This window comes from Castor canadensis, chromosome 13 (genome assembly GCF_047511655.1).
Source record: "Castor canadensis chromosome 13, mCasCan1.hap1v2, whole genome shotgun sequence".
Taxonomy (NCBI): Eukaryota; Metazoa; Chordata; class Mammalia; order Rodentia; family Castoridae; genus Castor; species Castor canadensis.
Window position 1 is genome coordinate 18834363 of NC_133398.1, and position 16521 is coordinate 18850883.

Genomic DNA, 16521 nt, shown 5'->3' on the forward strand with positions numbered 1-16521 from the left:
CTGGAAATCTTGAATAGACAACAATAAGCTTACTTTTTCTCTGTAAGAAATATTTGGCTTTTAACCAAATCATTGAACTGATAAAAACCAGAATAAGGGGAAGAAACTAGAATTTAGCTAAAAAGTGAACTATTCCCCAGCATACTGTCTTAAGGTGGACTATAATCCAGGATGTACAGCTTTGTGCCTTCAAATATCAAACACACACTCCCCATCTTTCTTAAAAGGCCAATGGGCCTGTGCATTCTTCAAAAATAACTCATGGACTTTGCTCTCACAGATTGCCACAGCTAACTTAAAACCTCAGGGCCTCACAATCCTCTGCCCTCCCACTGTGAGGTAGGTAAGTAGTAATATCCCCATTTTGTATCTAGAGAAACTGAGACAAACAGAGGCAATTTCATAACTTGTTCAAGATCAATGAACATATTACTGCCTGGAGTGAAGGATTCTAGATTTTACCTTAGGGACATAATTTCTCTCTTGACTATTACACATGAGCTCATTCTTTTTCTTTTCTTTTTTCTTTTTTTTTTTTTTTTTGTGGTACTGGGGTTTTAAACTCAGGGCTTCATGCTTGGTAGGCAGGTGCTCTACCATTTGAATATGTCCCCAGCCCTGTGGTTACTATAAGTTTCTCTTAAAAAGCAAATGATTGGTAAATATTATTCAAAACTTGAATAAACTATAAGAACATCATTTTTCCCCCCGTTTTCTATTTAGTTTTTGTATTTGTTGTTTACCTGGTTTATTTGGTTTCTTAAAATTCATTGGAATTACCTGTCTGGACATGTAGCAGCGTGTTAGAATATTGGGCTGTGCAGTATGGTTCTGAGTGCAGTCTTTATGAAGCCCAGTGCTATACTGGCAAATATAAATATTCTTATAATGTGAAAAGCAAGACAACACAATATGTCCCCTTAACATTTGGTAAAACCAACATCAAGCCCTCCCCTCTCCCCACTACTATAGACTGCCATCAAACAAATGAACAGAAAGCTATCCCCCATAACAAATGAATGGGGGAAATGCATATTTTCTGGACCTACCACAATGTACAGAAAATAACAGTGCTATAAAAATCCCACTCTATGTCTTCTAGGGAGATCTTTATGCTGTATCTATTTAATCAGTCTGTAGAATAAACAATTTTCTTTAGGAAACATAAAAATAGGGGTTTTATTCTTAGTTTTTAATCATGCATTTTTATTTCCTTTTAATCTTTTTGACTTCTATTAATTTCTATCTGTACAGCTTTGTCACCATCAATTGATTCTCTTTATTTTCTCACTTGAAGTAGTTCCAGAAATAAAATAACATAAAACCTCAAAACTGTTAACGTGACTTCATGATTTCTTTCCTTATTCCTCTCTTTCTTTCTTTCTATTTTTTCTTTCTTTCTTTTTTTAAACACAGGTAAGACCTATATCAAATCAACAGTTACAACCAAGTTAAATTGAACCTGGAAGGGAGGTAGCTGAAATCTGTCTCAAAGAATTATTTTCAACAAATAGCATTTAAGCATTGGCCAAGGAGGGAATAAGACCAAGAGAACTGTCTAGGCAGTAACCCAATAGACTGAAGCCAAGAGCAGCAGCTGATACCCTACATCTCCAAAGACTTGCTATTTATGATGGTTAATCTCTCTTTTCCTTTGTATCTCAATTCACCTACCCAAATTGACTTCCCAAGCACTGTGATTCCCTTTCAAGGTTGTTGGCACAGAATTTGGGGGTGACACAAGTTCTCTGGGCAGGCAGTTAGGTTTATGGCTTGAAAATGCTTCCCAGGATGGTATTCAGAGAACTGTCCACCTCATCTTTGCCTCCATGCTGTTAACTCCCAAGTGTCTTAGGGCCCCTGAGTGTGGATGCACAGCAGTGCCTCATTACCATTTTCTTACGAGTACCTCTAAACAGAAATTCCCAAGAAGAAAATGGAACTGAGGATCAGTTCATTGCATTAGTAGAGCTGACCTCTTCCACTAAAATTTGAGAAAAGCCCATTAATTATACCTTCCACATGGGAATAAAGCTGGCTACCAATAAATTAGCCTCTTTTGCCTAATATTCTCAGCAAATATAAATTTGTTATTAGCAGGTTTGAATCACAGTGTGGAAGAGACTGAATGGGTCTTTATCTAGAAGGGCTTAATTCTGTCTAAAGAAAGAAGTCAGTTTCTGGGAATCTTTCCTCATCTGTAGAGTGGTGGGAGTGAAGGTAGAAATGGGATGTTGATGGACTTAAGGGAAGCTAGTGAGATTTTTCTGTGGTTCCTGTCATCCCATCATTAGTAATGTCATCGTTTGGTCTTCTGAGATTTTTGTATGGTTAATGGGTAGAATTTAAGTCACTGCAAGGGCTGACCTTGTTGCCTTTCTTAGTTTGTACATTCTAAGCTAACATCATGCTGGTTGATAACTCAGTCAAGGCAAAATAGGGGCACTAAGGAATTCTAAGATACGGGAGAGGGATACAAAATGGGGTCTACTCTCCTAATGTTCTTTTCTTTTGCTGAGGCTTGGCTCTGGTGGTTATAGAAAAAAAAAAATCTCTGGGTCTAAATGTGATATGGTTTTTATAAAGAGAAAACAGAAAGGATATGAGCACTTGGCCATCACAATGGTGGCTGCCTCTCCATTCTGGAACCCAATCACAGAGTTTGTAACATGGGCAAGCCATGTAAGGTAAGCATTGCACCTTATGTGTAGGCACCTGTATAAAAAGCATCTTGATATATTTCTTAATTTAACAGACCATAGATGGTCAGTAGATGCCTTTTCAGGTGTTCTTGATCAGCAGACAAAAGCTGTTGGGAATGATATAAGATGACAGTTTCTGAAGTTATTTTTGGTCCTAGTAAGATTAATAGTGCCTGCCTTGGATGCAGGAATTAAAAGGGGCTGTGTATGTGTCTGGTATTTTCCATTTCTGTCCTAGATTTTGCTTTTACTGGTTGCCTTCACTAGATTTGAGACCAGTTGATTTCCACTCATATTTATGTGATATAACTAGCTTAGATCGTCCTATCTCCTTTCCTCCCAACTCCAGGGTTCAAAAAATATGTCAAACTTAACTGCTCCCTCCACCTCATCCTATTAGTCTCTTTCCTTATTAATTCAATGGGAGTGGACAGGAAACTGAATTAAAAGAGGCCCTAAAAGAGGTGGGAACTTCCATGTACAATTGACTACTTTGCTCTTAACTTTTGGAGACTGAATATGGGAGAGAGAGAAGAGTCGTCCAGCTACAAGTGTAGAAAGGTGGCTGGAACATTTAATGGAAAATGTGATGACCATGTTGGGTACTGAGGCTGTGATCTCTTAAGCTTCCTTCTGATGACCGTCTAGAACACAGTCCACACTGATCATACTCGAGATGGTTCTCTGTTCCAGAATCACATCTACTCAAAGTAACAGCGAGGTTGGCCAAAGTCCACTCTAGCCTGGAGGGCTAGGGTATTTAGGTTAAGGATAATAACTCAAGAGTCTGGACAACTCCATCAGCCTCTGGATGGCTGCAACATCCCAGAAATGTAACACTGTTTCACTTGATTACAAAATCTAACACTGGTTTAGCCATTCTGGACTCTTAGGAAGGGCTCCAGCATCTGAGGTCTCTTCCACTCCCAGGAGACTTAACCTCTCACCATGTGGGCCCATGAGGGTTTTTCTCTTACAGAAGGGCTATGAAGTGAGGAACTGTGGGAAAATATGAGTCGCTTTTAAGGCAGACTGTTTGGTTGTGTGGGGTTTTCCTAACCTAGTTCTACCATCTTGGGGTACTCAATGTATACGATAGAGCAGCAGGAAAAGTAGCAGCAAATGTGGTCCCAAGGCAAGAACTGGGGAATGGTGGGATCTGGAGGAATGTTATGACCTCAAGCCTCAAGCAGGGGGCTGGTATAATACCTTGACTTTGAAGTCCTAAGCCATTTCCAGCTTGGCCTCGAACCCTGGTGTTGGGGTAAAATCCCCATGGCAGCAGAAGAATTTGGGGGAGTTTTGCATTCCTTGGAAATCTTTATCTCTTCCTGGGCCCTAATTCCCTAGAAGGTTTGGTGATCAAAGACCATTTCACTTCCAGTCCCAAAGGACTGCACAATAGTGCACAGCCTATATATTCAGAGCCTCGGAGTGTGAGTTATCTTGGCATCTCAGTACTTGGTCTTAGCAGCTTTTATAACTCTCTTTCTCCCAAGGACAATGTTGGCTAGGAGCCTGGGAAAGGAAAGGATAAGTTTGTTCCAGTCTTTCTGCTCAGTCTCCAGAACTGCCCTCACACAGATATTTTTGTATGGGTGTGTATGCATGCATGTGTACTAACCACAGATGTGCATACTCCTGGATGCAGAACACGTTTTTGTTGTGGTCATATGACAAATGATTAGAATTGTAGGAGGCTCTGGAACTGCACACTGTATATGCAATCCATCTCAGACTTTGAGATGGGATTCCATTCCATCATTCTACATGGCAAGACTTTGTTATTTGCCTCACCATGGGTCCTTCCTGGGTGAAATTAAAGGCAGAACGGTTGGGTGCTAACTATCCCTGGTGTGGAGAGGTCATTCCATTGAGCAGCGGACTGTGAAAACAATACCAAAGGGATGCGGGTCCTGCCACTGGGAATTCTTTGACAACTCCTTGTCCTGCCTTAACCATGGCTGTATTCCCGGAGGTCTTTCCGGTTGTGTTCTTGGGCTTCAGGGTCCCGACAAGCACAGTCATCTTGTAGGTCACAGGACATAGGGAAGGGGGTTACCTGCAGAGTAGAAAACAGAAGGTGTGGATTAGGTGATGTGGTCTAAAGCAGTAATTATCAGAGAGGAATGCCAGGGGACAACCACTAGATTTGAGGAGCAGGAGAGATCAAGTCATGGCTCAGTTTCTTATTAACACTGTGATAACTTTTATTAATAACACCATGGTCAATATCATAGCAGTTTCCATTTGCAGAGGCACTTGTTATGAGCCCAGCAATATGCTGAATACTTTCCAGAAAGAAAATACTGGGCCCCTTTTGAAACTCTGTAAGAAATCACCCTTTTATTGATGAGAAAACTGAGGCTAAAGGGGAAGGCATTAGCCAAAATAGTAAGTGAAACATTCATTACTAAGACAAGCTACTTCTTTCTGAACTTCAGAAAGAACTGGTAAAATAAGATCCACACTGTACATTATAAGAGCTGGGTAAAATTGTGGGTTAGAAATTACAATGCACTCTACCAAAGTTGATTAATGTAATTGTGTGATGGACTGTCTAATGTATAGGACTATTGTGATAATCAAGTGAAAAAAGGATGTTAAAGTGTCTTTAAAAAACAAACATAGCTCTCTGCACATATTGGTAGTTTGGGTTTGGGAAGACAATGATGAAAAAGAAAAGTTCGCCTTAGACAAGATTAGACTACTTGCCATGGGACCTGAAATCTTGAGTGGAGGATATTTTGCTCACAGATTTTGAACAAAATTTGTTTGAAGAACCTCAAAAGCAAGCTTTAGCATAAGAAAAAGTGTGATGCCTGAGTTCGGGTTAACAGTCAATTCCTTCCTGTGCTCCGTGACCTTGGGCTGACTTGCCTTTCTAGAAAGTGATAGGAAAAGCCCAACAGAGCAAATATCTTCCTCATCCAGCACATGATCCATCTTTCCAAAGAGCACAGTACAGTCCCTGCTGAGTCCCAGCCTGAACTAACGCAAGTAGATTTCACCTCGTTGCATCATGACATTTGCTTGTAGCTTTCCCCAGAGGGTCCCCCATCTGCACAGATGGATTTAATGACCTCATTCGCCTCCTGCCTGGGTCTCCAAGTGCAGAGTTTCTGGGAGCATCTTTGTTTCTCTCCCTCACTCTCATGTACTTGTGGACTCATTCCCTGTGTCTAGTTCTTCTTTTTTTTTTTTTTAATCTCTGTCTCTTTGCCCTCCCTTTCCTCTCTCTGTTCTTTCTTCTCTCTTTCCCTCTCCACACATGGTTCCTAATCTCTATCCTAAAATTGTGTAATAATTTAAAATGTAGGACTAAGCATCAGGAAGATTTAAGTATTAACCCATGCTCTTTCACCAACTTAAGGTGTGAACTTGAACATTTGACAAGTCTCTGAGCCTTCATTAAGTCATTTGTTAAATGTGAATAATGGAAGCGCAGACCTGGGTAAGTGAAATAGCTCATGAAAAACACCCAGGGTGGTTCATGGCATATACTAAGTGCTCAATTATAGACACACACACACACAATCAATCAATATCTCTCCCCACCCCTCTGATCTATCTTCTTACCAATTTTGTGGGTACTGAGGCAAAGACCATGTCAATCTCACTCATCCTTGTTTTCTCAGAGCCTAAACCATAGAATAAATGTATTTCTATTGCTTTTTTATTCATTTCTCCATCTCTCTTTGTTTATGTCTAAGACCTCTGCTTCTCTTTTCAATTTAAATTAACAGGTGCTTGATGCTGTGTTAGCAGTTTGGGTTTCTTTTTCTATGTATCACTTCTCTTTTTGTTTACAACTACAACTGTTCTCTGTTCAGGACATTTGTACTTCAGCCTTCAAGACATTGTAGGATAAATCTAGAATGTTCCCTCTGGAATCTAGAGTATTTATTCCACCATAACATCTAGAATTATTTCCCACAACCTCTTTGCCTTCAAAAACAGTAGAGTATTCTAACTGGAAGAGATACAGAAAGAAAAGACTTCAGTCCAAGTGGGGAAAACGAGGTCAAACCAAGTCAAACTGTAATTGCTAAGGTAACCTGTGGAAGGAACCATGCTGACCACCCAACTGGGCTCAGTGGGTCCAGTTGCCTCATACTCATTTAACAATGTTGAGAAAATTATTTCACTGACATGGCCCTTAGTTTCCACATCTATAAGTGAGAGAGTCTAAAACAAGCCCTGTATTTCATATAGTTGTGTGAAATGAACAAGAACAAACACACAGAAGCCTCGGTACATGTCTCCACATATACGATATGCTCAATGATGAATACATATGGACTGACTCATGTTTCACCTTCTTCCGTGCCTATTGTCTCTTCTCACCCACCTCTCAGACTTGGACAACCTCTTTATCCTCAATTCACCCATACCTTTATCTAACCCTTTTTACCACCCTTGCTCACATTACAATACAGTTATACTAATATCTTCTCAATAATTGTCTCTGTAACTCCTTCCCTTTAAGCTCTAAGATCTTTAGGATAATTTCACATCCCCATCTCACACAGGCAAGTATTTAACAAATTCTATCTCTTACAATAGAACACACAAGTTTAAGGTCTTGCGTCAACTGATTGCTATACAATTTTCAGTCCTCAATTTGTTCCCTTTTCCCCCTTAACTCTCTGTGGCTTTACTTATTTATTTATTCCTCAGATAATCCAAATATGTTCTTATTTTTAAGTCTTTAGCTATTTATATTCCTCAACGTTGATTGCTCCTCCCTGGCCATCTCCTTTTCATTCTTCAGGTTGTATCTCGAGCATCACCTCTTTCCTCATTGGCCTGGATATTGGTGCCATCACTTTCATATTATATCACAGCATCCTATTTTCATACATTTCTTGTACTAAATCGCTTGTATGCCAGCTCAGTTTGGGAAAGGGCCAGGTATATTGTTCAGCTAAATCTTTACCAAGTAAAAGCATCCAGTAGGCACATAAATAACAAATGCATGTACAGACAGACAACCCAAGTCAGGGAGTGCTCTTGCACTCACTTGCTGAGTGACTTTGCACAAGTTACATCCCCTTGTTGTGCTTCATTTTCCCTAAATGTATAATAAGAATTAATATGCATGACCTCTAAATTCTCATCTGGCTAAAATCCTTTTCAGTATGGAGAAAGATAGAAGGAAAATCCCTGCCCAGAAAGGAATTAGACGTGTGTGTGTGTGTGTGTGTGTGTGTATGTGTATTTATGTGTGTGATACTGGATGTCGAACCCAGAGCCTCACACATACCAGGCAAACACTCTACCACTGAGCTACTTTCACTAAGCTTAGGAATCAAAAACAGACTTTCCCCCCAAAACCTTGCCTCACCTCTTGTTCTTTCTGCCTTCCCTATTTCTATTAGTGTCTTCAAAATCATTGGCCAGCAGAACCCTGTCACCAGTTAGCTTCTCAGGCTGGTCTGGACACTCTGGCTATGCAGAAGGGGTATCATCATTGCCTCCCACCCCAGATCAACTAGGAAGCTTTAGCATTTCATAAAGAAACATGCCTGGAAAATCAAAGAAGGAAACCCAATCAGAATATGGTGACTTCTAGAAGCTTTTATCTCTGAAAGCAGGTCCAAAGCCTCCTTGTCCCCACCATACACTTGTAGGTACATCCATATTTATTAAGCTCTTGCTAGGAGTTTAGAATTCAGTTAAAGCATCCACATAACAATTATGTGATTTTCAGCAAACTCCTTGCAGACTTCTGGACCTCAGACTCCCCATCTGTAAGACAGAGGTTCTCCTAAAGACCTCACATTGTTTTGGAGAGGAGTCAATGAAATCAGCTCATCTTCAAATGAGCTTTCATTGGCTCAATGAGGAGGAGATACATAGAGCTTGACCTGCAAAAGATGGGGGGAAGCCTGTTGATGCAGGGTCAGCCATAAGCCCTAGTGTACATACAAACTAGTCATTCTTGAGGGCCTTTTACATGCTAGCTCATTGACTCTGAACAACCTTGGAAGGTTATCATTATTAGCTAATCACCTTGAAGGTAACAAAAATCAAAGCTTGAGAATGTTTAAAGAAAAATCAACTTCCCCGTCAGTAAGTTGATGGTGCAGGACTCTTAATCCCATTCCAAACACTGAAAGTGAAAGGTAAAAAATGCATTTTCTTCAAAACCTGGGAGGGTTTACTGCTGTTCTTGTCTTCTTAACAGCTAATGGCCTTTACCCTTTATAATATGCCTGGCATTGAGTTAAACTCCATGTACATTATTTTACTCATGCTTCCCAGCCACCCTAATGAGGCAACTGTTCTTACTATTCCCGTTTTACACCTTAGAAGAAACTAAGATGCAAACAAATGAGTCACTGGCTGGCAGGTGGCCTGAGATCTGCATCTATGTTTATAATCATTCCTCAATACCATCCCTCAGGAAGCAGAAAAGAGTGTTGTCATAGAGGAATAAACTGAGGCATAGGGAGAAGAATCACAACCCGAGAAAGTAAGAGCTCTGAGTTTGATTCTCAGATTTCCTGACTCTCCAGGCACCTTCTGCCCCAGATGGCCTCCCATGAAACCCTACCACACACAGTTTGAACACCATAGTGAACAGTTTATATTTGGAGATTCCCAGCTCTATGTGGCAGGCTATCCCATAAATGGCTTGGGCACTCACTCCAGGCTCTGTTAACAAGCCAAGGTCAATTTCTCAAAGCCAGGATTCTCTTCTTTTTCCACTGGCTAGAGATGGTGCTCAGGCACAGGGCTTTCTCCTTCTGGGTGAGCTGCCCAGGCTAATGCCTCCATCTGTGGGTGTGAGAGGTTCAGGAGTGAAGCTTAGGCAAATATACTACAAGTCTCTGGTTATAGATCTTGTCTGGGATTGGAGACAGGCAGAGGCGATTCTGACTCAGACTCAATGAGAAGGTAACAAGCAGAGAGTGGTGTGTGTGTGTGCATGTGTACATGTGTGTGTGTGTGTGTCTGTGTGAGTGTTGTGTGTATGTGTGTGTATATGGTGGGTAAGCAAGAGGCATCCTGTGCAGGTGGTCAAAAAGTTGTGGATATGCCTCCTGCTGACTGTGTTACATTGGGTAAGTCATTTAACCTGCCTGAGTTACAGTCTTCACAGTGCGCATGGAACACAGATAATGAGGCCAAGATGAAGGCATGGGTTTTAAAGCTCCTCTGTAAGTTTCTTTTGGTTAGGGAAAATACTATAGTACCTGGCATAGGCCACAGGCAATCAATGAATACAGTACCATGTTTAAATAGGGATAAAGTATTCATGTGGATAAATGGAGGATAAAGTGGAGAAAATGTAGGTAAAGTGGAGAAATGTACTAGCCTATCTAAGAAGGAGACTTGGGTTTCAGTCCTGGTCTTATTGTTGACTGGAAGTATGCAAGTTGTTTCTCTTCCTTGGCTTCAGTTTCTCTATATGCAAAATGGAGGTAAGAAGAGTTCTATGATATAGAATTATTTTGCATAAAGTATGAAAATCAGATAAAGTCATTAACAGTGCATAACATAAAATGTGTGTTCAAAATGATATGATGATCATGGCAGTTGTAGTCATGGTGACATTGGTGATGTTTTTGTTGGTGGTGTGGTGGTGTTACGAATGTGGTGAGGATGGGGGTGATGAGGATGTTGATAATGGTGATGGTGATAATAACTTTTCTTTCTGAGACAGAGGCATTGAGTGCCTGCATAGGACCAAGCTGAAAGTGAGTGTCATCCTTATTCACATGAAAAAGTTGGGGCTACACCCTATGTGAGAGGGAGAAGAATACCTTCAAAGTCAGTGATTGCCAGACATGGAAGAATCAGTCTGCTTAGCCACTTTTTTTGTTATCTCTTACTTCAAAATTCTTGTAATTTAAGCATATTTACCCCCTCTTCCAGGAGGTCTTCTTGGATCTCCTAAACTGATTGAGTGTTTAAAATTCTTCTTGAATGCCCCCACTGTCATTTGGAAAATTTTCAAACCCGCTTGCTTAAGTTTTAAAAAGCCTTACTTATCCTGCTAGGCTTCTCGCCTATACACTAAGTTCTAGATAATTTCCTTAATACTCTCCCTGATGTCTGGGCCTTGGCACAGATTATGTCCCCTACCAAAAACAGTCCTCTCTTTCTCACGCTTATTTCTACTCCTACCCTACTGTTTTCACCTGGTTAAGAGCCTTCTGGATAGGTTACATCTTATCTCTAGTGTAATGTTTTCTTAGGAAGCTTATTGACCCTCTTCATTTGCCATATCTCCATGAGCCATTATTACACCCTAAGTATCTAGTCATTTAGTCACAAGATGTAAACTTAGCATGGTTGAGACTGGGCTCATCTTGCTTAGGACCTATTGCAAAATCTGTCACATATCAAGGACTATCTTCACTTTACTCATTCCACAAGGATTTATTTATGAGGGTTAAACACCTACAGGACAGAAACTGGTGAGATACATTGGAACTTGGAGTGTATCAGTGAACAAAACAGATGTACTTTTTTTGCCCTTCAGATTTAGCAAATATGGCAGCCCTACATTTATTGTCACTTGCGTATACCATCCTGTGTGGTTAGGTGCTGCTGAGATTACCTCTACTTGTCCACTACAGTCTCAGTCTTAACTATCTTTCTAATTCCCACTTATGGAATGCACCTAAGAAGCCATATGGAGGGTCCTTAGATGTGAATTTGATCCAAATATAAAGAGATAAAAACCCAAGTCAGGTGTGGTGATGCATGCCTTTAATCCCAGGAGGTTGAGGCAGGAGGATCAGGAGTTCAAGACCAGCCTGGGATACATATGGAGTTCTGGACCAGCCTGAACTACATAGCAAGACTCTGTCTTAAAAAAACAAAACCAGAAAGAGAGAATCCAAGGTGAGCCTGGCCTGCCCACAGTTATAGAGCTAATAAATCAGGACTACACTGAAACTTCCTAGATATCTTCTAGAATCAGATTCTAACAGCCACTTGAAACAGGACTTTACCATTCCAAGCTACCACACCTTAAAAATATGTTAAGGAAATTTCCCTTTCCTGTCTCACATTCCTAGCACATGCTTACTTAGCATGATTTCAAAAATAAACTGATATTTTTTCTTGCAAAGGGAAATCATTGAAACAACTATGCTGTAAATCTGCTCTATGTTCGAGGCTGCTTAAAGCTCCAATAAGAAAATAATAAACTGACATCCTTAGAAACCGAGTCCTGCCCTTTCCTGTCTGCCTCACACTGCAGGCAGGTGTCTGGGTAGGAAATCGGACATCTCTGTCAGACAGTTTCTTGCATTGTCTTGCTCATGTCTGCCAGCAGCTGGGCCCAGGTCAGTCCACAAAGTGGATGTGAGGAACAGCTGGTGTCTATATAGACAAACAGTAGAGGAAGAATAGAAGGAGCAGACAGACAGCATGCTGGGCCAAGAAACTGGGAAGCCTCAGTTCTAGACACCAGGAAGAGGCTTAGGTGGAGAGTTGGCAAGAAGGAAGTCTGGGAAAAGTTGCTGAGGTCCTACCAACAACTCCAACCTAGAAGGTCTATGAAGCAAGAAGTTCACCTGTTACAAGAGGAGGTGCAAGATGCTTGGGTAAGACACAAGCCCATTGTAAGAAAATGTTTAGAGAAGTTAGATGTTAGTGATATGTGGCTTAAATTCCCTAGATTTGCATCTCAGCTTTACTACTTACTGGTTAGGTGACCTTAACCCTTCTTAGCCAGAGTTTTGTCAGCTATAAAACAGGGCAATTACGCTGATGAAATGAAATGATATAAAGCAGCTAACTGTATGCTTGGCAGCAAGTAAGCGTTCACTAAATACTAGCTATTGTGCCTTTTCTTTTTAGATGTAGGAAATCTTAAATCTCACATACAGGTCTGTCACCTTGTGAAAATGATTCCACCTCTCTAAGTCTTAATTTTCTACCTAGCTAGACTTTTCTGGAGTCTACTTCATACAAGATGCATAGAGAACCCAGCCACAGTTCAGTTTTCACAAAGTAAGGTCTCAGTTAATAGATTTCTTATAATTTGGGAGGATGCTTGAAATATATCTACCCTATGGATGAGTTTCTGAGTGCCAGTGTGGGTGCTCAGAGGAAGGGAATTTTCCATGATATGGGACCAAGAGGACAAGTGGAAATTAAATAGGTTCAACAAGTAAGGGCAGCGGGGTGAGAAGAAAAAAGCCTTTCCTACCCTAGTAGGCCTATAATAGCCTATAGGCCTTCTTCTACCTACTGTAGAAGCTGGAGACAGAAGCAGACTTTCTCCTGTTGATACCAAGGGAAATCTCCTGTCTGGGTTTCCTGGTATGTCAGGGATGCTGGCAGGGCTGAGAGCCTTATCCACCCTTCCCTCATCTTTATTGCTGGGAAAAGGTGCTTTTCTCTGTCATGGTAAGGGGTCCCATATATAGGATCCTGGTAGTCTGGGCTCACAATGAAATGTCTCCAGCCAGAACTGGGAGGGCCATGCCCAGATGCACTGAGAACAAGACCCTATTTAAATACACTTTCCTTTTCTGAGACTCAGCCCCATGCAGAAGAATGAACAAGACTTGTGAGTCAGACAAATGAGTTTGTATTTGGCCTTGCCCAGTAACTAGACAAGTGAACTTGGACTAATAGCCTAAGCATTCATCACCTAAACTGGTTCATCTGTGCAATGTGGGCAACTATATTGACTTATCTGGGTTGACATAAGGGTTAAAGGAGATCACAGAGGCCCAGTGTCCAGCTAAGTGTCTGACATATGTGGGTTGTTCACTTAGTATCTATTATTATTGATTTTCTTTGCCCATTGTCCCCTAAAATACAGCCCACAGCAGGGAGGAACTGGATGTATATAAGAAAAGAGAAAAATTTCAAGAAGTTAGAGTCCATTTAGAAAGTACATTGAAAAATGTAAATTGTAGGAAGTGTGATTTTTAACTTGAGATACCTTTCCTCTCTGGTAGTCAAACTTACAAGAATCTTGACTCTGAAAAGCCCTAAACACCTGAAGGCAACTGAAATAACTACAATAAACTCATACCTTTCATAGAGAGTCCTATAGTCCCTCTAATCCATCATTGACACATAATTCTAATATGTTCTTCTTCTTCTGTCCCCAACCACATTCACCTCCAGTGGGAAATTTCCTACACCTTATAATTCACTGAAAAGCCTCAGGGAACCTTTCTCTGCCCTTCACATTGTTCTTCCTAAGGTTCTATACTTTTTCCTCTATTGTCTCTTCCACAAAGACAACTGAGTACACGGATGAACAGTTCACTGCTTCTTATCAGGCTCCCTAATAGATTACAAGTCTTACCAAAGGCAAGAGGTCTGTCTGTCTGGATTTTGCCATACAGACACAGCATGGTCCAGCACTTGGAGTTGATGCTCAGTTGACAAGCATCTCAATGGGGAAAGGAAGCCTGGCCACGTACATTCTACTGTCTTGGCCGACAAGAAAGAGTAACAAATTAAAGTGAAAGGTAAAAACCTTTTCATACCAAAAAATCCAAACTACATGTATAATGTTGATGAACAAGAAAAGAAAGAAAAGGAAGGAAAAGAAAAGGCTATACATCATTCAGAATCAGCAAAGCACTGCTTCTGGTCCCCTTAATAAGTGGCAAGGGGCATATGAGTCTGAAGGTACTACAGTTACATCCCACTCAAATACAGTCAAATGATGAATAGTGTCCTTAAACACACACACATGCACACACACACACACACATGCATACACACACACACATGCACACACACACATGCATACACACACACATGCATACACACACATGCATACACACACACATGCATACACACACACAAGAAATCTGCATCCTATCTTCAGTTTTATATTGATATGTAATTATGATCTGCTCTTTTTAAAAAAGTAATACCTTTAAGTCTGTTCCTCCCACAAGAAAAAGTTAGTTTTAAAAAATATTTCAGTGCATAAGTTGTAATAGGCAGGAAAATTATTTTAATAAGACTTGCTCTTTCTCCAACACTGTGTCAGGTACTGTTGTAATTTGACAGACTCTCTACTTTAAACACAAACTTCACTTTCCATTCATTTTAAAAAAACAGTCCATTCTAATGGAGTGAAATAGATATCTAACTTCATTTGAAAACAGATATCAAGAGCCTTAAAAATGCTTACACCTTTTATCTTAGTCATTCCAATTCTAAGAATCAATTATAGAACAATAATTAGAGGTATAAAAGTATTTATGTGTAAGAAATTGAAATAACCCAAAAGTTAAAAAAAATCAAAATAAATAATTACATAAATTATTGTATATCACAACCATTGAGCAATATTATAGCACAAAATACAGCTTAGAACTTTACAGGAATATTATATCAATTTTATGTGTAACATTTCCTGTGCTAAGTAAATGAATCAAAAAAAATTCCAACCTGGAAATGCAGTAATGTATATACATAGACACACACATTTATACACTTTCATACTTAACAAAATATACAGAATAAAAGAAGCCAAAGATGAAAGCAATAGTCATTTTCAGGTTGTTAGAGAATAAGTGAATTCTTTTGCTGTCTTCTTTGTGGATTTTCCAAACAAAACAAATAATTTTTTTCATAATTAGGAAAAGTCATAAAATTTATTAGCAGAAAGGAAACTTTATTCTCCTGTACCTAAGAAGAAAATATATCCTTTCAGTATTGTATCAAAAAGTAAAAACTAAAACTCAAACTAAGAAAGAGCAGGCATGCTAAAAAAAAAAGAAAAACATGGTCCAGACAAGACTAACTGAATCCAGAGAACTCCAATATTCTTATTTGTCAGTCTGTAACAGTCCCCTGGTTTGAGTGCAACCTTATTAGCCCAACATTGTAGGGTCTGAGCATCTTTAAGTTCTCTTAATGAGATTGCAATATTAAGAAGCTTAGATTGGAAGCCAGGAATATTGCTTTGCTTGTATTGCCCTCTGCCACTTGGCAGAAATCATTCCTCCTTTATGAACGTCAGTTCTCATTAATCAAATGAAAAGTTTGGATTAGATAATTATAGAGAGCTCTTCATCCACAACTAACTTTTATTCTCTCTTTCCTGTCTCAGGACTAGTTCTTTAAAAATGAGATAGTAAAGCAAATGATTATTGAGATGAAATAGCTTTTCAAGTCAGATTGTAGAGGAGTGGAAACATAGAAGAGATTCCCATACATTTATTCATCATAAGAATGCTTCTCAGCTTTGTTTTCCCAGGTTTACCACCCTCTCTCAACTCTTGACTGGAACCACGACATTGGTTCCAACTCTAGTCAGGAGGCAAATGGAGATGGCCACTCTTCCATAGGTGGCCAGTGCATACCTCACTCCAATGCTCCAATGTTACTACAAACACGTCAGTCACTCCTGTGAGTATCCTAATGTAAAAGGAAGATCACACCCCAAACCCCCAGAACCCCTAATTCTACCCACAGAAAAAGAAAATAGGTGATAAAATACTCAAAAACCGTAAGTGTCCTTGCTGGCAGTGTCCCATTTTCTCTCTCTCTAGATTTCAGCCATATCCCCTCAAAGGTATGTCCTCTCAAAGACTTTATGTCTTAGTTCTCTGCTCCAATATTTTCCTTGCTAACTCTCTGCCCGGGCCCCTAATCTCTCAACTTTTGGCATAGATATTTCTTGTTCTGCAGGACCTTTACCCACCGTTCGCCTGGGCCTTCACAGTACTTTGTGCTTTCCTTCTAAAAGTTCTTATTGTACTTTTATTTATCTTCCATACTTTACTCTAAGCTTTGAGGACCACATCTGCAAAGATCATTTAAAGCATAGCACATTAGCTCAACTATTGACTAAAGGAATAAAAAATAAAAT

At 39.9% G+C, this 16521-nt stretch overlaps 1 protein-coding gene across 1 annotated transcript in view; it reads right to left on the reverse strand.

Moving 5' to 3' along the window:
* Positions 1–505: 505 nt before the first annotated feature.
* Pappa (pappalysin 1) overlaps positions 506–16521 on the reverse strand; it is a 234280-nt gene continuing 218264 nt past the window's right edge. Inside the window, exon 22 of the mRNA XM_074051163.1 lies at positions 506–4764. Coding sequence (XP_073907264.1) covers positions 4657–4764 — 108 coding nt within the window. The 3' untranslated portion in view covers positions 506–4656. The remainder of the gene's footprint in view (positions 4765–16521) is intronic.